This window comes from Mchenga conophoros, linkage group LG11 (assembly GCF_057382185.1).
Source record: "Mchenga conophoros isolate Kocher_MC1m ecotype Shallow Benthic linkage group LG11, M_conophoros_male_GT1.1, whole genome shotgun sequence".
Classification (NCBI taxonomy): domain Eukaryota; kingdom Metazoa; phylum Chordata; class Actinopteri; order Cichliformes; family Cichlidae; genus Mchenga; species Mchenga conophoros.
The window spans coordinates 571,155-598,866 of record NC_140536.1 but is presented as its reverse complement, the minus strand read 5'-3'; the positions used below and the strand labels follow the sequence as shown (position 1 = coordinate 598,866).

The following is a 27,712-nucleotide window of genomic DNA, read 5'->3' as shown; positions in this document are numbered from 1 at the left end:
TGGAAGTTTGGGCCAAAATCCCGCCCGAGCACACCTGGGAATACTTTCTCCACACAGGAGACGTCGTGAAGCCGTCGCCTCCAACAACGGCTTTTTGTGCGAACAGTTAAGTAAACATCAGTCAGCACGTTCAGTACTACTGACATCTGTGTGTGGATTAGATGTTACCCACATCTGGTGACAACTTCACTTTGAATCATACATTTAATGACATATTTGTCAGTTTGATACTTTTTGGGGTTTTATAAACAAATCACCAGTAGCAGCTGGTTACACATCTTTTCAGTGTTGCAGTAATCCTGACAGCATTTGATGCTTTTCTTTGTCACACAACATTAAAGTGAGTCTCTTTGGTCAAACACAACATTTGAAGCTGCCACTTTGATTTATGGGTTTCTGCTAAGGTGGCACATTTTTAAACTGGCAGAGTTTTGCATATTTCTACATGTTTTGAAGGCAAAACGAAGCTCCAAACTTGGGCTTGTCATTATCCTATTATAGCATTTTGGAATTGGGTTTGTATATGAAGTGAAAAGGGGATGAAAAATATGAATATTGTAGTTTCAGGACTGTTCTTTATCTTACCCGATGTGGAGGTGGCTCGGGCTTCAGCCAGGTCTCTCTCTTTCTTAATGAGCTGCAAGTCCACCTCCAGAGCCTGCTTTTCCTGCTTAAGCTTGTGGACGTCCTCAGACATCTTGGCCTCATTTCTCTGCACAAAGATTCACATCTGTGCTACATCAAAGAGGCTAACATAGCCCTTCAAGCCTTACAGTACAGGTGGATGAGAGCGGTACTAACCTGAAGTGAGTTTATTTGCGCTAACAAGTCTGCAGTGCGTGGAGTATGATCCGTTAAGCATATACTTCCCACTGGCCTCGAAGTTTTATGCAGCTGCTCCCTGGTGAGGTTAGAAAAGGTTTACCCTAACCACAGAACAACCACTCCACAGCTAGAGGACTTTATGATCTCTATTTGTTAACGACCTACTTCACAAACTTTGAATAAAGTTAGCGCTGCTGTCCCTGAACACGAGTGACTCTCCGGTTTGGCCTATGAGTTGAATACCTTCCATAGCCCAAACACGTGCTGTTAGCTTCACTGTTAGCTTCACTGTTAGGTGCTTAAATGCACAGAATGAAGCGATGCATGAACATGTGTATGACTCGCAGTGTTCCAAGTGGTCAGTCTTTCACAGTGCACATAAACACACATATATGGGTACAACAACATGTGTGTGGGACGTACAGGTCTGTCAGACGCTCACCTGGTGGCAGCCAGCTCATTCAGCAGCCGCTGGTTTTCTTTAAACATGGCCTCCTCATTAGCTTTACTCTTGGCCTGCTGAGCCTTCATCTGTAAATACAGCTTCTCATTCTCCTGGAGGAAGATTAATGTAAAAAAACAAACAAAAAAACAATGAAAAGAACAACAACTAGGTACAAATGGCTCTTGTTTTTTTAAACCGTTGCTCACACCTAATATGGGCTTTTCTATTTACTGCAGTTTGTATAAAACTGAAAATGATTAGAATTTCATAAACTGTGCCCACACGGCGTCTTAACATAGAGCTTCTGAGGCAAAGCACTGCTACGAGTGGAGAGCACTTCTAAAAAGTTGTTTTAAGCAGATGGCAGAAAGTTTAGTGCTTGGGGAAAATGAGTCCCTCTCATTAAAGACACACTCTCATCTCCCAAACCTATGCAAACTAAAGTAGGGGTCCCCAATCCCAGACCTCGAGGGCCGGTGTCCTGCAGGTTTTAGATCTCACCCTGGGTCAGCACACCTGAATCACATGATTAGTTCATTACCAGGCCTCTGGAGAACTACAGGACATGTTGGTCGTGTCCAAATTCATGGGCTGCATCCTCCTGAGGACCCGGCCTTCGCGGTCTATGTGGGCCGGGTCCTCAGAAGGTCGGGTAGGCCGGAAGTAAACGGCCGTGAAATTGGACGGTCTAGCCTTCTGATTAGCGTCGCCGCTGTCTCGGTGGAGTTTAATAAACTCGGCCGTCTGCTCCTTGCTATCTAAAATATAACAGGACACTGGCGTAAACTCTCGACCATCTCATACTTCTGTTTAATCAGTTTTCTGTTTGACGTTTAGTCAGCTGTGTGAAAACCAAGGGGGATTAATAACGTTTTATCTAATCTAATCTAATAACTTTAATCTCAGCCAAACCGATTTACTCACGAACAAACAAAACACTGAAAAAAGCCCAACAATAACATTTTTAGGTTGTCTAAGTGACTTGACTTATATATTACGTTTAACCCGAGCAGAGAAAGTCCGCGGTGATCTGAAAATGATGTGCCGGGAGTTGTGCCGCTCTCGGCCGCATCAGTAACCCTCGAGCTCCCGGCTAGCTGTCGAGCTGGTGGGTAGCAGACGTCTCCGAAAACGTCGAAGCACTTTTGCAAATATGCGATATCTTGATAAACCGAGCAGATATTTGATGTTTACACAACTACTTTCTCGCCTGAAAATATGTTAAAAGTTTATTTTGTGACCCAGAAAGATTAGTATGAGTAATTTTAAAACTTAGTAGCGGCCGCCATTGTTGGAAACTGGAGTTTGGCTGGGCCGCGCTATGAGTTCTGGGATATGGTAGGCCACGAAGGACACACCCGACCCATCCTTCAAATTCGGGGAAAAGGAGGACGCATTTGTCGGCTGCATTCGGAGGAGTCTACGAATTTGGACAGCCTTCGGCGCGTCGCTGTGACGTAATCGGTCTACAAATGCGGCCTCAGGAGGATGCAGCCCATGAATTTGGACACGACCGTTGAGGAGGTAACTTATCCATTTAAATCAGCTGTGATGGATCAAGGACACATCTAAAGTAGATGTAGAGTAGCGAAAGTCTGCAGTGATCTGAAAATGATGTGTCGGGACTTTGCCATTCTCGGCGGCTCTAGTGACCCTTGACCTCCCGGCTAGCTATCGAGCTAGTGGGTAACAGACGTCTCCGAAAACGTCGGAGCGCTTTTGAAAGTATGCGGTGTCTTGATAAACTGAGCAGATATTTGAGGTTTACACAGCTACATTCTCCATGAAAATATGTTAAACGTTTATTTTGTGACCAGAAAGAATAATAAGAGTAATATTAGAACTAACTAGCTGCCGCCATTGTTGGAAACTGAGCTGGGCTGCGCTATGAATTCTGGGACACAGCTTCTTCTTCAGGGTTTAACGGCAGCTGGCATCCTTGTACATGCAGTGCTGCCATCTTCTGTTTCAGTCCGTTATTACACTCTTAAATCCTGCTACTTATTCCTGCGTCTTTTGGGATCTTACAAAGCTTCAAACGACGCGTCGACTATTAAATCAGTCGTCGACGATTTTGATAGTCGACTAATCGTGGCAGCCCTAGTATGTAGTGTCATAAATTTGCATCCATTCAGTTGATGATGTAGCAAATGTATAAAATTACTTACACTGCTGGGATTACAGCTGACAGGACACAAATTAGAAAACAGTCTATTTGTTTTAGAAACAAGTCCTAATAAAAGTCCTTAAAAAGTCGAAATAACACTGAAATCATTGAGAGAAAAACGTTGTGACAAAAGTCACAATAAGATGTAGAGTTCAGGGTCACTAACCTGTTGGTAACCTTTTATGAGTGCCTCCTGCTCTTTTATTTCTTTATCAATCTGCTGGAACTTCTCATCTGCAGCAACATCTGCAGCCTCCACCCACCTCTTCTTCTGACTGGCTTCTTCTGCACTTCTCAGCTGTTGAGAGAAAAAAGTCTTACCCTGGCAGTACCCAAATAAGAATGGGCCATCCTACAGATTTCCCATATATATGGAATGAAAGTAGTGATGTGTTTGTGCACCTTGCTTTGCAGTAGGTAATTCTGCTGTCTGAGTGAGCTGAGCTCCTCTGCTCCTGCCTTCATCATCTGCAGCTCCCTCTCCTTCTGTGCCAGCTGCGTCCTCAGCTCCTCCAGCACGGAGCTGTCGTGGCCAGTCTGAAAGGCAACAAACCAAAGTCACGTCTCTCTTTCAGCAAGAATCAGTGTGCACAGGAGCTGCAGCATGTTTTTGCTTTTCTCCTATTGAACACACATTTTGGCAGTATGTTTGTGTTGTGACACTCTAAATGTAGTGTTAGGTAAAACAACACTGTCCTTGTAAAAGGTGAAAAACACTATGGATGAACGTGTGAAATCCTGTAAGCAGAGGCTGTGGCACTTTAGCTCTGCAGCTCAGTCACTCCCTGGATGGCTCTCAGTTTGCTAAAGTGATGTGCAAACAACAAAGGCTCTAACTTTACTCACATCTTTCCATTTTAAATATTTTATGTTTTAGCACCCAGAGCTGTACCAATGACCAGCTACTACGCATACTCAGGTTTTATCTAGGAGCTGTAAGCTTTAGGCTCTGCTTTGGTAACCAGCAGCAGATTTTAGGCACACAGACTTCATCCCACAAAGAGCTGGGCCTAACACTGTAAAACATGGCAAAAGGAGACCTCTGGAAGTTCAGCTCAATCTCAATGCCAGACACCAACACAGACATCGAACAGGCTGGAGAGAGGACACATCCCTTCCATCTCCAATACCCTAAATGTCAAAGGAGCTTGCAAAGAAAAGCATCTGGACTTCTTTAAGTTGCTTGAAGACGTTTCACCTCTCATCCAAGAAGCTTCTTCAGTTCTAAGGTCAAATGGTGGAGAGTCCCAGATATAAACCTAGTGGGAGTTTCCCCCCACAGAGGGACAAAAGGACCCCCTGATGATCCTCTAATCGCCTGAGCCAAGGTGGGAAACTGGGCGTGGGTCCCAATCAGCCAGAGTTGCGTGTGTGTTCATTGTGAAACCTGGCCCCACCTTATCATGCGAATTCCTGAGGTCAGATGGCCCAGGATGTGAGTGGGCGTTAAGGCAGGGAAGGGAACTCAAAACTGGATTATAGATGGCAGAGAGTTGGTGTCGTAAACCCCGCCTCTGTTCAAAGATGGTCGCTCACAGTGGACATAGATGCTTCTTTCACTCCTCTTTCAAACCATCTGTCCTCTCTGTCCAAAATGTGAACATTGGCATCCTCGAAAGAGTGTCCTTTACTACTGTAACTTGGCTTCAGATAAGTAATAGAAAATAAATGGATTCATGTTCGCTGTATGATGTTGTTCAAGAAAAGCAGAGGTCATGGTTACTGCTGACACGCTTAGTATTAGAAGTTGAGATGGAAGTAAGCATGAGGGTGTTTGGTAATCCAATGCCACGTTCTAGATGCAGCCGGAAATTTAAATTTCCAAGTTCCAGTCAGAATATCATCTGGAATGTTCCCTCAAATCAATTAACTAATATCCCAGAAATGAAAACTGCACTGACACTGTTGTGTATTCAAGACTCACTAAATAAGCAGTGCGCAGCACACAGACCAGGCTCTATCCATCAATGTGCTGCAGGAGTGTTTCTCAGCACAAAACAACAAAAGTGTTACGGCAGAGGTTCCCAAAGTGGGGGACGCAGAGCCATTGCAAGGGGAGTATGAATGAAAAACGTGTGGACCCTGCTGGCATAACGGACAGGTTTTTGACGGGCTCCCACACAAATGCAAAGCAGAGGATGAAGCATCTCCAAATATGTTTCCAAACCAACTTCCTTCCAAGTCAAAGAACAGATGATCATATCTTGCCTTTGGCTTCACCTGCACAAGTGCAAAGGTAGGTCTCCCTGCAGGATTAGTTTCCCCTGCGTCAGGAGCAGCGCTGGGCTGTTTAAATCACGGACACGGACGAATGTATTGACAGCAATGCTGAATATTATTACACAGGAAAAAACAACTACACAAAATAGACCATGACACCTTTCTAAATGGAGGGACAGTAACTGTGTGTAAGTGTGAACACAGGAACCACTGTGTTATGGTGTAATGTTAATGATGCATTAATGAATCTACTTTGCTAAGATACAAAACAAGCCCTGTTTTCCTCTTTTCCAGCTTCATCACTGGAATGTGAGTGATGAAGTAAGTGAAGTCACTGCAGAGTTCAAACAAGCTTAACCAAACACAGCACAACAGCTGTCGTAATCTTCCTGAAGTTATACAGGTTATTACCAACCACACAGAGTAAAAAGAACAATGTGAAAAGATGCTGGTGGTCGGGAAAACCTGCACACACAGTATTTCCTTACACGGATCTGTGGAAGATGTTGCTCCAGCCTGGTTTCTCTGACTTCCTGTGCAGAATCCTGGTGTTTGGTAGCATCTATTTGCTGCTGGAGGACAGCCACTAAGGACTGAACAGATGCCACTAGTTCATTCCTCACTGTTACTCCTGGTTCTACCAGTGAAAACACACAGAAAGGGATTCAAAGAAGTGCTAACAAGTCAAGACATTACAAGGTAAACTGACAGAATTGATGCTGGTTGATAAAAAATGAAGTTAAGCAGTTATCCAATGATCGATCAATGAGTTTCTAACAGTGTGGAAAGCACACGATTCTTTCCTACATTATTTAAGCCTCTGATGACTTGATGTGTGCAGTTAATAACCTGTGCAGTCCCAGCAGTCTTCATGGTTCGCTCTGTGTGGACACTGTGAGGAAACAGCAGACCGGGTTTTGGCTGGTGTAGCAGAACCTCTACTTATCCCCGATGACCTTGAAGTCACCGCCGTTCTCCCATCCAGGCGCTTGCCTCTTACAGGAGCTGGAGTGGCTTGTCTCATTGAAGAGGTACAGGAAGGAGAAGTAAGGGAGCCACGGGAGGCCTGAGAAAAACGTATAATGCAAAGTGTGAATGTAATCTCTTTTCTACAGTAGTGCCTTTTATATAGTTTGCTCACCGGGTGTTTCTTAGTTTTGCCAGTGTGAGATGATGTGAGAGAAGAGCTTTTGGTATGATCCTGCATCAGCTTGTCTACTTCTGCTCTGATGCTGCAAATCAGATCCTTGTTGGGGGGGTGAGCAGCACTGATTGGGTGGCTTGTCGACTCCTCGGCCCCATTTATTGCTGCAGCTGCAGGGTGCTGTGCCTCATCCGGGAATGCCCTTTCCAGTCCCCTGGAAGTCTTTTCTTGGTTGGGCTCCACAACACTGCAAAGTGACAACCACAGTAAAAAAGAAACAAAATATTTTGTGTATTGTAACTTTACAGTTACTACTGTAACTATTTTTTCAGAAGAGTGGCAGTGATGTCACGATGGTGAGTTCTTCTAAATACAGACAGACGGTGGATAATACATTTTTTCTCTCATATTCATCTACATAAATGAGTACACATTAGTGCCGAGCAGAAGACTGTGGACGGACGGACGGGTGGACAGGCTTCAGCATGAGTCGTCACATCTGCATACTACATACTAACTACATACTTTTATTTTCTTGGAGGGTGCAGATGGTTTCCTAATTATTACAATCCATTTCATAATCATTGACACTCTGAGTCCAGACCTTTTACCAACTGAAAACATTTGATTCATCATGAAAAATAAAGAAGAGTCAGGAATGATGAGCAGCTGGACAAGAATGGGACAACAATGCTCTCCAACATGTCCAGCAGCTGGTTTCCTACTTCCAGATGTTTCAGGACTGTTGTAAGAAGAGGGGCTGGTACACATGGCCCAGTGTTTTTGAGATGTGCTGCTATCATTAAATACAACAGATTTTTTTTTTTTATTGTACATTTTATAAATATCGGATATATTTTCTTTGTTTTGCTGGGAACAAATAGGGGCTTCAACATATTTGCAAATCAATGCAAAGCGCTTTAATTAACATTCTGCACAGCCTCCCTGAATTTTAGAACTGATGATCACAGAAGTGATCCCTGTGTGTTGGCCCTGCGACAGACTGGCGACCTGTCCAGGGTGGACCCCGCCTCTCGCCCTATGACAGCTGGGATAGGCTCCAGCGCCCCCCGCGACCCTGAAAAGGATAAGTGGAAGCGAATGGATGGATGGATGATCACAGAAGTTGTCATGCTCTCCATAACGATCGATGCTTTCATTACTGTTTGTTTCACTGTTTTTGTTTGCGAGTTTATTCTTTGCTTCACTTCTTGTTTTATTGCTAGCAGAGTTCCTCCAGTTGATCATCCCAACCCACGGATGAACTGCTGTCCACGGCATACCAAGAACTCTTGTTTATAATAATAATAATAATAATAATAATAATAATAATAATGGATTACATTTATATAGCACTTTTCGAGACCCTCAAAGCACTTTACAATGCCACTATTCATTCACTCTCACATTCACACACTGGTGGAGGCAGCTACAGTTGTAGCCACAGCTGCCCTGGGGCAGACTGACAGAGGCGAGGCTGCCAGATCGCGCTACCAACACCAGTAGGCGGTAGGGTAAAGTGTCTTGCCCAAGGACACAACGACCGAGACTGTCCGAGCCGGGGCTCGAACCAGCAACCCTCCGATTACAAGACAAAATGCCAACTCTTGAGCCGCGATCGCTCCTTAACATAGTTAAGACAGATTGTGACGTCAGATTTAAGCTTGTCTGTTGGCTGACGTTTGAATATTTACAGTGAGTCCCTTCAAATGTTACTTGAACACTGTATTTGTGCCACAAACACTGAGATACTGATGAACTGGGAGGAAAACAAGCTGGCTGCTTGCTGAGAATCCATCGACTGCGTAGTCCTGACCTGACAGGCTGGAGGGTGAAGCCTCTAATTTGAGCTGCCTCTGGTCGGAGGAGCCTCATCAGCTCTTCTGCAGTGGGCAGCTCTAAATACACACAAAGACAAAAGAATTTCTTAGCATCAGAATCAGAATCAGAATCAGAATACTTTATTGATCCCTGGGGGAAATTATTTTTTGTTACAGTGCTCCATTTTAAACCAACATTAAGACAAGACAGACAATACGCTAACTAAGAATAGTACAATATATACATATATATACATACATACATACATAAGTCACTTATAAATAAATATTTGGAAAAGAAACATGTGTAGTTGTAGCAGCAAACAGTGTGTTAAGTGGATGCGTTGTACAGGGAGATGGCCACAGGCAGGAATGATTTCCTGTGTCGTTCAGTGGTGCATCATGGGTAATCTCAGTCTCTCACTGAACGAGCTCCTGTGACTGACCAACATGTCATGGAGTGGGTGGGAGGTGTTATCCAACATTGTCTTTATCTTGGACAGCATCCGCCTCTCCGACACCACCTTGAGGGAGTCCAGCTCCATCCCCACAACATTGCTGGCCTTACGGATCAGTTTATTAAGTCTGTTGGCATCTGCGACCCTCAGCCTGCTCCCCCAGCATGCAACAGCATAGAGGATCGCACTGGCCACCACAGACTCATAGAAAATCCTCAGCATTTTCTGGCAGATGTTGAAGGACCTCAGTCGCCTCAAAAAATAGAGACGACTCTGGCCCTTCCTGTAAAGTGCTGTGGTGTTTTTAGCCCAGTCCAGTTTATTGTCAATGTGTACTCCAAGGTATTTATAGTCCTCCACAATGTCAACACTGACCCCCTGGATTGAAACAGGGGTCAAGTGTTTCCTGGTCTTCCTGAAGTCCACGATCAGTTCCTTGGTCTTTGCCACGTTGAGCTGCAGATGATTCTGCTCACACCACGTGACAAAGGAGTCGACCACAGCCCGGTACTCTGTCTCATCATCCCTGCTGATGCATCCAACCACCGCAGAGTCATCAGAAAACTTCTGAAGATGGCAGGTCTCTGTGCAGTGGCTGAAGTCTGTGGTGTAGAGGGTGAAGAGGAAGGGGGAGAGGACAGTCCCCTGTGGTGCCCCTGTGTTGCTAATCACCTTGTCAGACACACACTGTGGGAGACGTACATATTGTGGTCTTCCTGTCAGGTAATCAACAATCCAGGACACCAGAGAAGCATCCACCTGCATCGCTGCTAACTTATCACCCAGGAGGGTCGGCCTGATGGTGTTGAAAGCACTGGAAAAGTCAAAAAACATGACCCTCACAGTGCTCGCCGGCTGGTCCAGATGGGTGTAGACACGATTGAGCAGGTAGATGATGGCGTCCTCTGTTCCGAGACGAGGCTGATAAGCGAACTGAAGGGGATCCAGATGTGGTCTTACTATGGGTCGCAGCTGGTCCAGGATGAGCCTTTCCAGGGTCTTCATGATGTGGGAGGTCAGTGCCACGGGCCTGTAATCCTGGGGGCCACTGGGACGAGGCGTCTTTGGTACAGGGACGAGGCATGATGTCTTCCACATCACCGGGACCCTCTGCAGACTCAGACTCAGCATAAACAGTTTATGAAAGACTCCACACAGCTGGGGGGCACAGGCCTTGAGGACAAGGGGACTCACTCCGTCTGGTCCAGCAGACTTGCCTGAGTGAAGTCTCCTCATTTGCATCTCAACCTGGTATTGAGTGAAGGTGATGGGTGGGGGAGGGGTGTCAGGAATCTCACAGGAGGCAACATGTGAAGAGAGAGGCTGGCACAGTGGTGTGGCTCTGGATTCCAGGCTGACTGCAGGTGAGGTTGTGGGGGTGGGAGCAGACACTGTGGTGTCGAATCTATTGAAAAACAGATTCAACTCGTCGGCTCTATTCTCACCTCCCTCAGCTGCCCTGCTGTTGGTTGGCCTGAATCCAGTGATGGTCTTCATGCCCCTCCACACCTCTCTCATGCTGTTCTGCTGGAGTTTCCACTCCAGCTTCCTCCTGTAATTGTCCTTAGCCTCTCTGATCTTGTCCTTTAGTAACACCTGGACCTTCCTCACCTCCTCTTTGTTGCCCCCTCTGAAAGCCCTCTTCTTGTTGTTGAGGAGGGCTTTGATGTCCTTAGTCACCCACGGCTTGTTATTTGGGTAACAATGAACAGTCTGAGCTGGAACAATGGAGTCGGTGCAGAAAGTTATGTAGTCTGTGATACACTCAGTAAGCCCATTGATGTCCTCGGCGTGAGGTTCACAGAGTGTTTCCCAGTTGGTCACCTCGAAACAGCCCTGTAGTTCTGCTAAGGCCTCCTCTGACCACCTCCTAACAGTCCTGGTGGTCACAGGTTCCCTCCTCACAATTGGCACATAGCGGGGGGTGAGGTGAATCAGGTTATGATCTGACCTACCAAGTGGGGGGAGGGAGGAGGAGCTGTATGCATCCTTGACGTTAGCATACAGTAAGTCTAAAGTTTTCTCTCCCCTGGTGGGACAGTCCACATATTGTTTGAATGTTGGTAGTGTATTGTCCAGTGATACATGGTTGAAGTCACCCGAGATCACAATAAAGGCACTCGGGTGCTGAGTCTGTAGCCGAGCTATGGCAGAGTGGATAGTGTCACATGCAGCTGTGGGGTTAGCAGAGGGGGGAACATAAACAGCCACCAAGATGACGTGAGAGAATTCCCTGGGTAAATAATACGGCCTGAGTCCATACTTTTATCATTAACGATCCTGCCCATCACAAATACTTTTGCACAAGTAGGATGCATCTTATTTATAGGGCTAACACACATGAAGTGACATGATGTGACACAGAAGTGGAGCCCAGGTGTGACAAATGTGAAATGAAGACCTTTCTCTCAAGTCTTTGAAATCTGTGGACAAAGAAAATAATCAAAAAATTTTGATGCTTTTTCCAAAACTGTCAAATGACATTGAGGGTTCATCCATGTTGCAAATTTTCTCATTTGTAGTGTCAGAAAGAGCCGTTAGGGTACGCTCACTGAGCAACCACAGACCTGGGGTTTATACACTGTATACTCAGACCGACAAAGACTTAAAGTAGAATAATTTCTGACCTGACTCACTGGTAGAAACAGGCTGCAGAGACTGTTGGGCACGTTGAGGAGGAGAGGAAGGAGACAGAGGTCTGTTGATGCTCCATCTCACTTCCAAAGATGAGGTATGATGACCATGATCATCTGAATCCTCCACAGCATGGACCTGCCTGTAGGCCTCCTGAAGAGCCTCCAACTCTGAGGCCCCACTTTGCACGTAAGACTGACCTGTAGAGGAAATGAATGAAGTTTATCCAGAAAGCAAAGTTAAAACTTGAATGATGTTTTAGGGAAGCTTCAGTCACGTTTAAAGACCTTCCTGAAAAAGCTCGTTTCACGTGTTTACATGCTTGTTTACATCCTGACCACATATGTATTGTTTACAATTTTGTCTTATAATCTGGTTTTCATTATGCATATTTACATATTATTTTACCTAATGAGGCTAAAGTTATTAAAATGTTTTCTGTAAAAGTCAATATATAATTCATTCATTGCATAGACTGAAAATGTCACATGTGAATCACAGTGTGTGAGATGTGGATTAGACACTTTATAACCTCAAATTGGGATTAAAGTAATCTCTGTCAAAGATCAGGGACTGTGGCTGATCTCCTTAGAAGTAGTAAAATCACACAGACACTAAAGAGAAAACTGCATCAGGAAAGAGAAGCCCAGAGAAAGGGCCACATCTTAAAGGAATACCAGAGCTGAAGACCATCTATCATCCTGACACTATATTTCTGATCATGGTGGAACTCACAGTACACTGGGAGGAGCGGATTGAGGAGGCCAATGAAAGGAAAGTACCAGGAACTAGTGCAGGAGTGCAGGGGAAGGGGCTGGAAGACTTTCTATGAGCCCATAGAAGTGGGATGTAGGGGCTTTGCAGGACGATCTCTCTGCAAAGTCCTAGGCCGGCTGGGCGTGGCTGGGGCAGCCAAGAAGAGGGCCGTCCAGGCTGTGAGCGAAGCAGCAGAGAAAGCCACAAGGTGGCTGTGGATTAAGAGGGCTGATCCGTGGGTAGCTACTGGTACGCAAGTCGGGGCCTGATCACCCCCGGCTGGGTCGCCTGGGTGAGGGTGTGTGATGTTGTGAGACCCGAAACACCTGATGACCCCAGGATACATCACTGAAGATGCGTACCAGGTGCAAACGAGCTGGCCCCAGTGTTTTCTGGCATCTTCAACTCCTCACTGCAGGCATGTCATGTGCCTGCCTGCTTCAAGTCCTCCACCATAATCCCTGTCCCCAAGAAACCTAGGATCACTGGACTAAATGACTACAGACCCGTGGCTCTGACATCTGTGGTCATGAAGTCATTTGAGCGCCTAGTTCTCTCCCATCTCAAGACCCTCATGGCCCCCCTCCTGGACCCCCTGCAGTTTGCATATAGAGCCAACAGGTCTGTAGACGACGCCATCAACATGGCCCTACACTTCATCCTGCAGCATCTGGACTCCCCAGGAACCTACGCCAGGATCCTGTTTGCGGACTTCAGCTCTGCCTTCAACACCATCCTTCCAGACCATCTCCGAGGCAAGCTTTCCCAGATGAATGTGCCTGATCCCATCTGCCGGTGGATCACTGACTTCCTGACGGACAGGAAGCAGCACGTGAGGCTGGGAAAGAATGTCTCGGACTCCCGGACCATCAGCACCGGCTCCCCTCAGGGCTGTGTTCTTTCTCCTCTGCTCTTCTCCCTGTACACCAACTGCTGCACCTCCACCCACCAGTCTGTCAGGCTAATCAAGTTCGCAGATGACACCACCGTCATTGGGCTCATCTCGGACGGGGACGAGTCTGCCTACAGGAGGGAGGTTGAACGTCTGGTGTCCTGGTGCAGCCACAACAACCTGGTGCTGAATGCCCAGAAGACAGTGGAGATTATTGTGGACTTCAGGAAGCACACAGCCCCACTCCCCCCCATCATCCTGACTGACACCCCCATCACCTCTGTGGACTCATTCCGCTTCCTGGGTACCACCATCACCCAGGACCTGAAGTGGGAGCCCACCATCACCTCCGTCATCAAGAAAGCCCAGCAGAGGATGTACTTCCTGAGGCAGCTGAAGAAATTCAACCTGCCAACACGGACGATGATGCAGTTGTACACTGCAATCATCGAGTCCATCCTCACCTCCTCCATCACCGTGTGGTACGCTGGAGCCACTATCAGGGACAAACAGAGACTGCAGCGTGTTGTGCGCTCTGCTGAGAAGGTGATTGGCTCCAGGACACTGCGGCGTGCAGCCCGGATCTCAGCTGACCCTTCTCACCCTGGACACAGTCTGTTTGACCTGCTCCCCTCAGGCAGGAGGCTCCGGTCCATTCGCACCAGAACCTCTCGCCACAAGAACAGTTTCTTCCCCTCTGCTGTTGGACACATGAACAATAACCACATGACTGTCCCCGCCACGAACACATGACCCTATGCTGTGTCACTGCATCATTTCATGTCTGGCACTGATCACCACCTGCACTCATGTATATATCTTTCTACGTAGCACTCATAATTCTTATTCTCATGTATATATGTTTGGCACTGATCACCACCTGCACTCATGTATATATCTTTCTACGTAGCACTCATAATTCTTATTCTCATGTATATATCTCATGTATATCTCATGCACATATCTTTCTTTCTACATAGCACTTTAATTCTTATTGTCTGCACTGAAGCACCGCAGCAATTTCCTAATGTTGTAAACCTCAACATCTGGCAATAAACCCATTCTGATTCTGATTCTGATTCTGATCCAGGAGATGTGTCTTGTATAAGAAAATAATTTATAGAGTGAGGAGGAACTGGAGCGAAAAAAGAAGCAGCAGCACTCCTGACACAATTTGTATGTTGTATGGTCGTTACCCTTCAAGCTCAGTTTGTCAGCCACGGAACTGGGAGCGTGATGGTCCTACAAGCACTACCACTCACACTGTTTAGGGGTCCATGCCCCGAGTGCCCCAAACACCTCGTGAACCACTATTGGCTTCACCCTCCACACAAGCTCCTCTCACAGCCCTTGGGTTGTGTCGAGCTTTTTGTGTTACGTCCTCCTGATGTTGCTTCTACCTGGTATAACATTTATCACTATGGCCGTCTTCTTCTTCTACGCCTGGTCATCACCAGTCTGTGAGAGCGTTCAACCATAGAACTGGGACTGAACTGCACTTGTGGTGTGGTAGACCCCAGCCTCTATCGAGCTTGTGCCTTTGGTGCCATTGGTAGGATTTTTCAATATCAGGTATTTCTATCTGCTGGTGGTGCATGTTGTGCAGAGGTTTGTCTTTCCATGATGTTTCCGTTCTCTGTGTTTCTGTTGCCTCAACAGAACCATGTACTCACTAGGCACACTATCAGCTGTGGCCATGTTCCTGGTGTACTCATGGATCTTAGCCGTTTCATTCTGAATAGTGGTTCTGACTTTCACTGGTTCTTAGCCTCCTTCCTTTCGCTATGTATCGTCTCAGGGTGCTGGACTTGGGCTGAAAGCCTCCATGCACAGAACATGGCCCCCTGCTAAGTCCAGTATCTAATTTAAAATCCTTCTCATCACATAAAACATCTTACGTACAGTATTTCCCCACAGAACAGTGTAATTTAAGTTCTACGCCTCCCAGAAACTACACAGAAAGGCATAAAGTCAAACATGACTTTCAAAAACACCAGCTGACCTTTGAAAGGCCCTGTAGGGGGAAAACTATTTTCCCCACGAAAAGCGACACCACTTCCGGTTTCCCCAGGTAATGGCGGACTTGAAAGTTCGCACTGACAATTTGATGATGTTAATTGCAACGTAGGAAGTGCTATGAACAGCTGATCAAGGTGTGTTTCTGGATTATGTTACTGTTGTTGCGAGCACGTTTTACTTGATTTTTGCAAAGGAAACCCTGACCTGGGACAAGTTGAATGCATGCTGTGTAAGTACAACTCCTGTGGTTTCATACGCAAAAAAATGATTGCACTAGCTTATTTGTGTCATTGCGGGGCAAGCCGTGTGTAAATTATTAAAGGACCCTTTATGCAGGCAGCTCAGATGCAAGTGAGTTTATTCATCAAATGTTGATACAAACAGAGATGGCGAGGGTGAGCATGAAACTAAGAAAAAACCTAAACTGGAAAAACTAACAAAACAAACCAGAAACAGAGATGCAGGGAGACACGGAGAGACAACCTGAGACGACGGAGGGAGAGACGCAGACCAGAAAACACCAAATAACGCAGACAAACCAGCAACGCACACGAGAAAACACAGGGTTTAAATACACACAGGGCAATCAGGGAATGGGAAACAGGAGGGAGACACGGCTGGGAGTGATTGGACATAACGAGACAAGGGGAAGCGAAACTAGAAACACTAACGAGAGACGCAGACCTGCAAAATAAAACAGGAACTCACACATGCAAAGACACAGACTAAGGAACACGGACTTTACACAGAGGAAACACCGACAGAAATGACTAAACATTAAACTGAGGAAGAACAGAACCAAAATATATCACAACAATAGAAAACACAAAACGCTGGGTCAAAGACCCAGGATCATGACAATTCTACCAGGATTTTAAAATAGTTACACAAATGGGAGCGTGTACGCTCCCATGGGCTTAAAGGGTTAAAGTACTTGCTCATACGGGGTCATCTGATTGGTGGAATTTTCTCTGGATCATTGTAGAGTCTTTACCTTACAATATAAAGCACCTTGAGCCAATTGTTGTTGTGATTTGGCGCTGTATAAATGAAACTGAATTAGCCAGCTGGTTGCAGTGATGGTCACAGTAGGGATTGTGCATAATGCTGCACTCTTATCCTCTAGCAGACTTTCACAGGGTACGTGACACGGGTCTTGGTAAATAGCCATGTAGAGTCTAAATTTTCTTTGCCATGATCTTCTCTTTCAGGTCAGCTGCTCTGGCATTCAATGTCAGTAGTCTCTATCGTCTCCTGTGGCCAGCGTATTATTCTAGTGGGGGATCTGATAATTGGTGCATGCATTGATGGCTGTGATCTTATTCCTACCGTTCAAATGGCTTCTCAGCAGCTGTCTCGCCTTCTGGAAATATCTGGCTGTGGCTACCCTTTCTACATCTTCATCATGGTTCCTGTTGGCCTGTGGGTAACCCAAGTACTTGTAGCTGTCCTGTGCATCTCCTATTCTGCCTTTTTACAGCTCAACCCATTCAGCCTGGACCATCTTCACTTTCTTTGCAACCATTCAGCCACCCTTATCCAGTCACAAGAACGTCCAGATATCCTTGCGGCAGATCCTGGTGAGATGGATCAGTAAAGTAATGTCTCACTAACTCTTGGGATATAGCTCGATGTCATCCATGTACAGCAAAAGGCCGATGGTATTTGCTCTTAATGACGAGCTGACTTAGGCGAGTGAAGCCTATGCAGAACAGCAGTGGGGACAGTGCATTACTGTGTGATTGCCTTGTAGATGGTGTCCAGTGTCATTTTCCACAGTCCCACTGAATTTCTGATGAATATAATTAGGGCACTATTAGAGCACCTTGTACAGTGCCAAGCACTCCAATATACTCAATCCAGCTTCATCTGTTGGCCTGAGCTACAGCCACCCACATGATCTCACCTTCAGCTCTAGGTGTGTCTGGCTTGTGCTATTGTTCCCTTGTAGCTGAGATTCCCCCATAGATGAATCTTTGGAGAAACAGGCTATTTATTCTTTTTGCCTCTCTTCATCCTAGTGGCCAACGTTGTGACCCTTATTCTGGATCCGGTCTTTTATCAGTTCCCAGAGTCAGAACCAGACACGGAGAAGCTGCATTCAGCTTTTATGCTCCTTATATCTGAAACAAACTCCCAGAAAGCCTCAGATCAGTTGAAACACTCAGTTTATTTAAATCCAGGTTGAAGACTCACCTGTTCTCAGCTGCATTTGAATAAAACACCAAATCCATTATCTACTGTTTTTTTTTTAAATCAATTTTAAATCATGCTTTTTATTTGTTTTTGTTTTTTAATGTCTCTGTAAAGCACTTTGAAGCACCTTGTTGTTGAATTGTGCTATATAAATAAACTTGCCTTAGTTTGACAGTTTCTAGAACTCAGTTATTGAGATCTTGTCCCTCTTTTTCATCCAGCAGCTGTCTCTCAGAGTCCTTCTGTACCTCTGTTAACTAACATGTTTCTAGGCTTCTCTGATTTACACTGAATTACACCACACGGTTCTACCATAGTTGGCTCTTTACATCCACACAGCTTACTACTGTTCCCATTGTAGCCTCTTGATTTCCAGCTAACAGGGGCTCCTTGATCAGTGTGTCTTATTTGCATTGTACTCATTCATAGAGCCCACATACACTGCATATAAATGCTCTCATTGTGCGTGTCTAAGATATTAGGTTTCAAATAAAACCACTTTAAAATACACATATCGATATTCTTCTCTGGAGTTGGTGTTGCCTCTGTTCAGAGACTCCACTGTGTTGTTCTTTCTCTCCTCTTCGCCTGCCTCATCCAGAGAATCATGAAAAGACACTGAAACAAACATTAAGTTGGAGTGACATATATTCTTCAATAACTAAATCCAAAACAAACAAAAGAAGAGGAAGCCTTTAAGGTTTGATGAAGACCTCAATCATATGTTTTGGAGAAAGTGTTGTTGTGTTTCAGACAGAGCTGAGAAGTAACAAAGTACTTGTACTTTGTTACTCTACAAACTTTATTCATTCTTCTTGCCTCCTCCACTTCCGTACCATTGATTCATTAATGTTGAATTATCTGGCAGCTGCTCTATTCTGGACCTGAAAACAGGGTTTGATCTTTGGTTTCACTCTGTAATACTGGGCTTATTTTTCTCTGAACGTTTGAACTTTGAGAGTTTAAACAGGAGAGAAAAGTGTGAAAATGTTCGTGCCTGTCTGAGAAAAGTGTAGAAAGTGTGTAGTGAGGGGTTTTACAGCCTTAAAACATCTATAATAACTGTAAAAAATAAAGCTGGCTACTTTGTGGATTTCACCTTTCACGGGTCATTTTTACAACGTAACTCCCGCGATAAACGAAGGACCGCTGTACTCTGAGAAATGGAAGTTAGCAAAGATGGCTCATGAAACATCTGCTGACATCTGTTAAAGTCAGCTGTGTGAATCCACAAAGATCAGCAGCTCTGCTGATCACAGCCTGTCCACAAAGAAAATCTCCTCAAGCTCACATTAGACCACAACTTAGACCACAAAAGTTTAGGGTTCTCCCACATGTTGAATCTAACTGTGGCGGGGGCGTGGTTTGCTGGCCTGTTGCAGAGGAGGGGTGACACAGTGAGCTCTCCGGGCGGCACGGAGGCGGGGAGGGAAAAGGTGTACGGGACTGTTAATGAGGGAGATGTGTCTTAAAAAAAAAAAAAGGTAAATGGCCTGCATTTGTATGGCGCTTTAATTAGTCGCTAAGGACCCCAAAGCGCTTCACACTACATTCACCATTCACACACTGGTGATGGCAGCTACATTGTAGCCACAGCTGCCCTGGGGCGCACTGACAGAGGCGAGGCTGCCAGACACAGGCGCCACCGGGCCCTCTGACCACCACCAGTAGGCAAACATGGGGTTAGTATCTTGCCCAAGGATATTTGGCATGCAGCCTGGAGGCAGTCTGGGATCGAACCACCGACCTTCTGGTTAGTGGCTGACCTGCTCTGCCACCTGAGCTACAGCCACCCTTATGCGTCTTATGTGTGTCTGCAGTGAGAAGGAGCAGAAGATGCTGGGAGAGAGTCGGAGTGGCTGCGTCCGAGGCGGGTGCCAAAAACCGCAGATTATTTCTCAATAAAGCCAGGGGTCGGCAACCCTGGGCACACGTGCCACTGTTGGCACGACCATAGCTGGACTGGCCATCGGGCATACCGGGCATTTGCTCAGTGGCCGGCCCGATGATTTTTTTTTTTTTTTGTAATGGTATAAACAATGAAAGGTGGTGGATTGGCCAGATGCTGGCAGATGTGTAAAAATAACTCAGTTGTTTGGTGGTGGCTATGGCGGGGCTTCCACAGATTCAGTGACATTAGCAAGTGGTGGAGGCCAGCAGGTGGAGGAGGGAGATCGGAGGCAGGAGGAGCAGAGACCCGAGGCGGCCGCCGGTCCGAGTGTGAACTGAACTTCAGGTAAGAAGTTATGACCTGCAGTCTATCTGGTCAGATATGAACCAAGTTTAGGTGGAGTTTATTTTCGTTATGCTGACTTTTTACAGTCAGTTACAATAACTCGTACTGCGTACTAGCTAGCATGACGCAGTTTCTATACAGCTGGGTGGGTGCTATGATGTTACTGATAGTGAACTTTATTTAATTCATAAGGTTAGTTAGTAGCTGCCAACCGTCCCTTGAAAATATGGAATCGTCCCGCATTCAGAGAAAATATTACGCGTTTCATGTTGAGCTGAAAAGGAGCAGTTTGTCCCGGACTTCAGCTGAAAAAGACACAAAGCTGGAGTTATTCTGTCGTAACGCTGCACAGCTGCCTCTTCTCCTCTCATTCTCTCACCCTGCCTCTCCTGTTGCTACTTCAATCATGAAACTGATCAATGATCAGCTGATCGTCTCTCGTTTATTTATCATCCACTTTGTGCCAGAAAGAGGAAACCAGCAGATGTCGCGCTAAACAACAGCAGCACGTTTAAGCTTGATCAGCTGTTGTTAGAATTTATTTAATATTAATTTCTAGTATCAGCTGATGTTTGCTGGAGCCACAGCTGTAAAGCTGCTGGTCATGATGTCGGTTTGGATATGTGGTGAGAGGAAAACATGAAGATGAAACCAGGAGATGTCCTTACTGAATCATCAGAGCTGTGATGGAGAAACAGGTTTACCTTTTAGGTGACATGGATGAGTTGAAGTTATGAACTGTTTCTGAGAGACAAATAACACCAGGATCCTTTTCTCAGTAGCTGACAGCTGGTAACTGTGCAGGGGCGGGTCTAGCAAAGTGTTGCCAGGGGGGCAGGTAGGCATTAACAGGGAGAGGGGGGCACAAGGAAATACTTTTATTTCTTATTCTCATTTTAAATGTCTCACTTTTATTAAATAATTATCTGAATCTTACAACCAAAGTCTTTATCTGATGTAAAATGTATAGAAATCACACATATACCAACAAGACTGTGCATCACTGTCACAACAGCGTTTGTTTTCATTCAAAGGCTTTATGGCTTTAATACCTGGGGGGCCGGTCTCTAGTCAAAATGTCCAGGCTGATGTTTTGTCCCAGTCCAGCCCTGGGCACGACACGCAGTGAGTTAATCTGAGAGGTGCATTAAAAAATAAATGGCTGGGCCAGCGGTGCACATCGCAAATTAGCTCGCATAGACACATTAGTTGTGCTGCTTCTTAATGACGGTATCTTAGCTAACAACCCAACTACCAGATTCAACTTGTAATTGGCTAAAAATAAGTTAGCCTACCGGTGAGAGGGACATTGTTAGCTTTCCACATTCCGACACTTCAACAGCTTCAGCAGCTGTCCGCTCAGCATCAGCACCACGGAAATACACAGATACATCCGTAGACTCGAGACACAACGTGTTTTTGGGACTTTCAGGTGTTTGGACCAATGTTTTATTTTCTGAACAAACCAGAAATCTTTAATGAGCAGCTGGATTTGTCTCCCATTAACTGGCTGAGTTAATACCAGTTAATGCAACATCGAAGCAGCTGGAATCCACAGCTGTGCGTGTTCATGGAGCTGCATGTTCACCTGCTGGACGTCACTACCTGACAGGTTTAACTGTCTTCAGAACATTGCAGAGGCCTTATTGACAGTAGCTTGCCATCACCAGTGTGTGAATGTGTGGATGACTGAATGTAGTGTAAAGCGCTTTGGGGCCCTTAGGGACTGAGTAAAGCGCTATACAAATGCAGGCCATTTACCATATTTGGCTCTACATGTCTGCGTGAGCAGGTTTTCTCACACATGAGTCCTCAGGTAGCCTCTGAATGCTGGACACTGGGAGACCTGTGTCTCTGAGTGGGAGACCAGAGATCACAGTAACATGTGTGTCTCTGTATTAACAAACATGCCATATTGGCCCAGTTTATTTTTCTTATCATTGTTGTGAGGAGACCATAAATAGCATTTGTATTTTCTGTTGTTCAGTTCATTTGCTGTTATGGATTAAAAGTGTTTTGTTTCTAAATAGCTGATAACTATTCACTGACAGCTGCAAACATCTGTGAACAAATATAATCCTATAACGTTGTTCTATATAGTGAGTAACTGTTCATATAGAGCGTTATTAGATTTATTGCTAATGCAGTCATACGGCACACTGACCTCTGAGGAAATGGTAGATGCACTCATCATCAGAAAGGTGTGTGTGGGTCCTGTGTTACACGAACTTTAAGCCCCGACTGCACTCGTTTTTCTATTTAGGTCTACCTGCACTGTAGTTCTCTAATTCTCTGCACGTGTCCTACATAACAGAGTCAAGCTGAGTACATTCATTACAACTAGAATTTAGATTCAAATAACATTTGTATTCTCATGTACTTTATTTTATTATCATATTAATAGAGCACAAGAGTCAGTTACTTTGTACTGTCTTACTCTGAGTACATTTCAGAGCCTGTAGTTTTTTACTTTACTTGAGTAAAGAAGTTGATTCAGTACATCAGGCTTTACTGGAGTATTTTTTAAACTATCTGTACTTCAGATTGAATCATTATGACGAGACTTGGAAGAAGAAGAACCATTTAGACCTCACAGGCTTAATGGGAACTAAAGGTCATCGCTTTAGGAACACTGCCGGTGACAACAGTAACACATCTCAGTGTGCTGGCCTCAGCACAGTGTCATCTGTGTCTTACCTCTGGCAAGAACTGAAGCCGTCGTTGACGTCTGAAAAAGGACAAGAGTGTGACAGTGCCACAGTCACATGATATCCGTTCATTTGGAACAGTAAGTGATATATTACTAACATGAATTATACACCGCTGTTATTATATCCACTGGTTATCCTGAGGTCGCTGTTAAACAATCATACGGTTTCCCCCTGGACAAACGTCCAGTTGAACTCAGATCCAGTTTGTTTAGCTAATTTTTTCTTTTTACAGCATTTTTAACTTTGCAGATACATCAACAAAGTGTGTTCAGCGACACTGATTTACAGTGTTATACTGTATATACTATTGAACTTTATTCTGTGTGCTTTTCATTGGAAAATGAACTTTCTGATGAAGTTTCTAATATTTTTGACTTTAACAGGTACAGATTTGAGCACAAACCTCCTCCAGTGGAACCTTCACGTCCTCGTCATCTTCAAAATCCTCGCTGTAGTGTGGGGAGCCTGTGAAGGCTGAGAGAGGACAGACATGATTAAGACAAAGACAGAGACACAGCAGAGTTGGCCTAGATTTCATTATTCTTACCTGGACTGATCGTCCCTCTGGCCTTGCTGTGATCATCACCGCCCCCTCGCTCCACTGGTTCTTCTGCTTCTTCTACATTCCTGCAGGGAGGACATCCTTCTTATTACATTGAAATTACAACACTGAGCTCCACAGCAGCAGCTGTTGTAGAGACGCTGAAAGCACAGCTGTGCTTTACTACTGTCCAAAATTAACTCATGTGTCTTACTCAGAAGCCTCATTTAGGGGCCTTGGGGGTGGGCACGCTACATGGCGTCCAGAGGACGGTGTGTGTATTCAAGCTCACCTCAGTTTGTGTCCACGAATAGATCGTTACACGGAGAAACCCTTTGAATACAAGCATGCTCACGCACACAGGTGTGCACGGACACCTTTGCTGCTGCCTTTAAACATATTGATCGTTGTCAGTCCTGCGTGCTGCTCATTAAGTTTCAGTATTTATTATTTCCTGTTACTGACACTTATCCAGGCTGCTGCTGTGGTCTGCTACTGTGTTGTTCTCTTTTTACTTGTTTCTTCTTTTCTTCCAGCAGGTGATCCAGCTGATGTTTACTGTCTTTCCCTTTCCTATCCCCCAGTCATGTATGTTCCCATTGTAATAACTTAAAAGTTAAAAAAATAAAATAAAGATCAATCAAGTGGACCAGTATGGCAAAGCCGTAATGATCCACTCGGAAAAATAAACCCGTCGGGCATCTTTCTGGACCTTAGGCTGCTGCTGAACGGGGCAGGAGGGAAAAAAGCCTAATTTAACTGAAATGACCACAGAGGGGAGAAAAGTATCTACCATGAAATTCAGTAAGTAGTTATGCAGTATAGCGGTCATCAGCAACAGATACGGGTATTTAATTGATTTACTTGTAATTCCTTTACTAATTGAAACAGTAAAAACTGTATTAAGTGATAATATTTGCTGAGCTTTATCAGACTAATACGTAATGCTAACAACTTTATAAAGGTTTGTATTTTTGGACAGTGGATCCCCAAAGTGACTCAAAGACAGACTCTCTGCAGCTGTCCACAAAACATCATTTTCACATAACCAGAGATGGGCAGTGTAATCCGATTACTTTTTTCGAGTAATGAGTAAAGTAAGGGGTTACTATTGCAAAAAAGGTAATTAGATTACTGTTAGCGAAAAAAAACCCTAAACGTCTGATCAAGCACCAAATACGCTGCTGCAGTGTGAAACTCACAGAGAAACTCGCGGATCCTTCCACTGACCGCTGTGACACAACTGCACCAGGGTAAACCTCCGCCTGCCCCACTCCTGCTTTACAGGTGAAAATAGAGCAACAGGACCGCTGAGTCTTTGACTTTATTTATTTTCTGCTGTGTTTTACTTGCATCTATTTGAAAGACTGAGTGTAAACACACAAAATATTTTATTTTATGTGCTGGAATGTGCAGAAAATAGGTTTAAATGTTAAACTAATTTCTTCCAGTCAGAGAATGTTGCAGATAATTAAATTTTTGCTTGATGCATAAAGTTAAAAGATTAAAACTAATAAAACAAGTTTTAAAAAGAGACTTTTCCATTTGATTACATTTTGTATGATGGATTATGTAGAAAAAGTAGAATTGGGCTGAAAGATCTATTGTTTTTTTTAGGGGATAAATCATGTTTTAAAAAGTAACTAAGTAACTAATTACTTTAAAAAAAGTAATCAGTAAAGTAGCGTGATTACTTTTTTCAAGTAACTTGACCAACACTGCACATAACTGACTTTAACTGATTTTCAAATGTTTGAATATTTAGTTTGAGAAACGATTTCCTTTTTCCTAAATGCAATGAAAACCTGTTGTGTTGATGGCTGCTGCTGCTGCTGCCACTCTGCACTCATGTACACAAACTGATTTAGATGTGAAAAGTTCTGATGGTCTTCTGTTAAGCTTTTGTTCATGTTTGAATCTCACTGCAAGAAGGAAATGCAGCACAGGAACTTTCTCTGTGTTCGAACAGGTTTTAGTGACGGGTGAATGAACACAGTGCTCAATGGAAACACAAGAGCTAAATGTGGCAAAATGAAGAGAGGTGAAATAAAGGATCATTTACTAGTGCTGAGGGGATGTAACAGAAAGAAAGAAAGTGTACTTTATTGGTCCCCGTGGGGAAAATCCCTCTCTGCATTTAACCCATTCACTCAGTGAAGCAGTGGGCAGCCACTGGGCGCCCGGGGAGCAGTGTGTAGGGACGGTACCTTGCTCAGGGGTACCTCAGGGTAGTTGTTCAGGGGAATCTAACCCCCGACCTTCCGATCATGGGGCCACCACTCTACCTGCTGAGCTATCCCTGCCCTAACACATAGCTGCTGACATGCCTGTAGTTGTTTGCAGGGGTAGAACGTGTTGAGTCCAGCTCCCTGTTCAGCTTGGAGTAGTCTATAGTAGATGAAGCTCCTGCCTCCAGCTGGGCAAAGAACCTGGCCTTCTCCTCTTCCTCCTCCAGAGTGTCTAAACCCACCGCGCTCATGTACACAGCTGGCACCGTCGCCGAGCCTGCACACACATTTAAACACAGCACTTCTCCACAAGACTCCTTCATGTATAGTGCTTTATGTGGGTGGACAATAACGGTGGAGCTACTCAGTGCTACATGCTCAAAAAAATGTTTTGCACCATTGCCATCCTGGTTACATAATAAAAGATGAAAAATGCTTTTTGATCTGGGAGAACTGGAGTGCTAGCACAGTTTCTCCAAGCATGAATTTGTGTAACACCTTCTTAGCTGTCAGTACATTTCTGCAGCCTCCCAAATAAACTGGTAGTCTCACAAATTTCACTGAACATCTGTTTCTGTTCTTCATCGCATATTTTTCTTCTCGGGCTTCTTTCCATTTGAGCCTATTATTGATTTTCTTTCTTTTATAAAAAGTTTCTAAGCAGAGTTTTCTGCATGCTCCTCTGTTGTTTGCTTTTTAAATACCTTCACATATCGCTCTCGCTGGTTCGTCTGTGTGTTCAAGGACTCACCCTCTGTGTCTTTGTTGTCTCTCAGGACGAGGTCTTCCTCCTTTGAGTGAATACCTTCTGCCTCCTCATCCTCCTCTTGAATAGACTCAGACTTCCTTAAAGAAATCTGAGATTCCAACCGTGCTGACAGAAATAAAAACATCTTGATCTAAACAAATTAGGAAAAGCAACATCGATCCACCACCTGGGACCCAACAACACATCAGACACAGTCACCATAATAGAAACGATATTATTGGCTAAACAAAAGGCCCACGCTGCCACCTAGTGTAGGCATCAGCTCACTGACTGTCTTCATCAGATCATTTCAATTTTTTCTGTTTAGCCTGTGTCAGGTTTTAGGTGCTGTTGAAACATTTCTCGCTGTCTCATGTTATAGAATGACACCAACATTAACATGTACAGTAAGGTCCTATCATCACTTGAATAACCCAATCAGGGTGGCTGGTATCCCTGAGCAACATGCTGAGGCCACGTTGGTCTCTGATGCAGCCGAGTATGAATGTGTGTGAATGTTAGACAGAAAGCACTAAAACAAGAAGGACGTGCTGGTGTGAATGGGTGAAGTGAAGACAACGTACAAAAAATAAATAGTTATTCGAGTGACTGTCAGACGTTTAGCTGGATGCAACCCAACACATTCAGAACGCACTGGAGCAGCTTAGAGCACATTTAAGTTCAATATTAGCTCTAGTCTGAAAGGTTCCTGTTTATAGTTTCTTATGTATAACATTTTATAGTAAACAGTATAAATGTGTTCTTAAGATGTATTTATTATTGTTGTTATTTTAGTTTGATGAGTGGCTGCTTGCTGGTTTCTACCAGAGACACAAATCCCCTTCGAGGCTTTCGTTTGTATTAAATATGAGTAAACAGTAAAACATGTTCCCAACTGCTAACAAATACATCCTTGTGGTTTATGCAATGATAAAAACATGCGATTAAAAGAAGCTGCAATTCCTGCATTAGATGCATAAAATAACTGCAATGAAAAAGTCAGAACAAAGTCAATTACTCAAAAAAATGCATTTAGAAGCCACAATAAACAGGGCTGGGTTTAAAAGTAGCTCTTTGAATATAAATGTATTTTGCTAGAAACGCCAGAATCTCAGGGTAAAGCTTAGAAAACCGGCAGGCAGGTTTCATCCTTACAGAATCCACAGACATCCACATCACTCACACTCTCATAACACATACATGTAGGGCCTGCTACATGCTACATGGCATCCAGAGGACGGTCTGTGTATTCAGCCTCACCTCTGCTCTCTGGCAGCAGCACCATGCCCTCCCGTGTTTTAAATGCAAATGGCCTGTATTTATATAGCGCTTTACTCGTCCCTAAGGACCCCAAAGCGCTTTACACATCCAGTCATCCACCCATTCACACACACATTCACACACTGGTGATGGCAGCTACATTGTAGCCACAGCCACCCTGGGGCGCACTGACAGAGGCGAGGCTGCCGGACACTGGCGCCACCGGGCCCTCTGACCACCACCAGTAGGCAACGGGTGAAGTGTCTTGCCCAAGGACACAACGACCGAGACTGTCAGAGCCGGGGCTCGAACCGGCAACCTTCCGATTACAAGACGAACTCCCAACTCTTGAGCCACGATCGCCCCACATGCACTTTAGAACAACACGCAGCAGCACTACACATGAGCAGGA

The 27,712-nt window shown here is 44.8% G+C and overlaps 1 protein-coding gene across 3 annotated transcripts in view; it reads right to left on the bottom strand.

Moving 5' to 3' along the window:
* cep162 (centrosomal protein 162) overlaps positions 1-27,712 on the bottom strand; it is a 48,287-nt gene that overhangs the window by 16,502 nt on the left and 4,073 nt on the right. For 2 of the 3 annotated variants that reach the window (XM_085290471.1, XM_085290472.1), the window contains exons 4-18: positions 26,044-26,166; positions 25,392-25,569; positions 23,071-23,150; positions 22,927-22,997; positions 22,510-22,540; positions 11,707-11,913; positions 8,618-8,699; positions 6,799-7,048; positions 6,507-6,723; positions 6,146-6,294; positions 3,840-3,974; positions 3,604-3,735; positions 1,268-1,380; positions 802-901; positions 586-712 (exon numbers count right to left, since the gene is read on the bottom strand). In XM_085290471.1, the coding sequence (XP_085146597.1) occupies positions 586-712; positions 802-901; positions 1,268-1,380; positions 3,604-3,735; positions 3,840-3,974; positions 6,146-6,294; positions 6,507-6,723; positions 6,799-7,048; positions 8,618-8,699; positions 11,707-11,913; positions 22,510-22,540; positions 22,927-22,997; positions 23,071-23,150; positions 25,392-25,569; positions 26,044-26,166 (1,995 nt within the window). The remainder of the gene's footprint in view (positions 1-585; positions 713-801; positions 902-1,267; positions 1,381-3,603; positions 3,736-3,839; positions 3,975-6,145; positions 6,295-6,506; positions 6,724-6,798; positions 7,049-8,617; positions 8,700-11,706; positions 11,914-22,509; positions 22,541-22,926; positions 22,998-23,070; positions 23,151-25,391; positions 25,570-26,043; positions 26,167-27,712) is intronic. The other variant, XM_085290473.1, reaches the window with a different exon arrangement.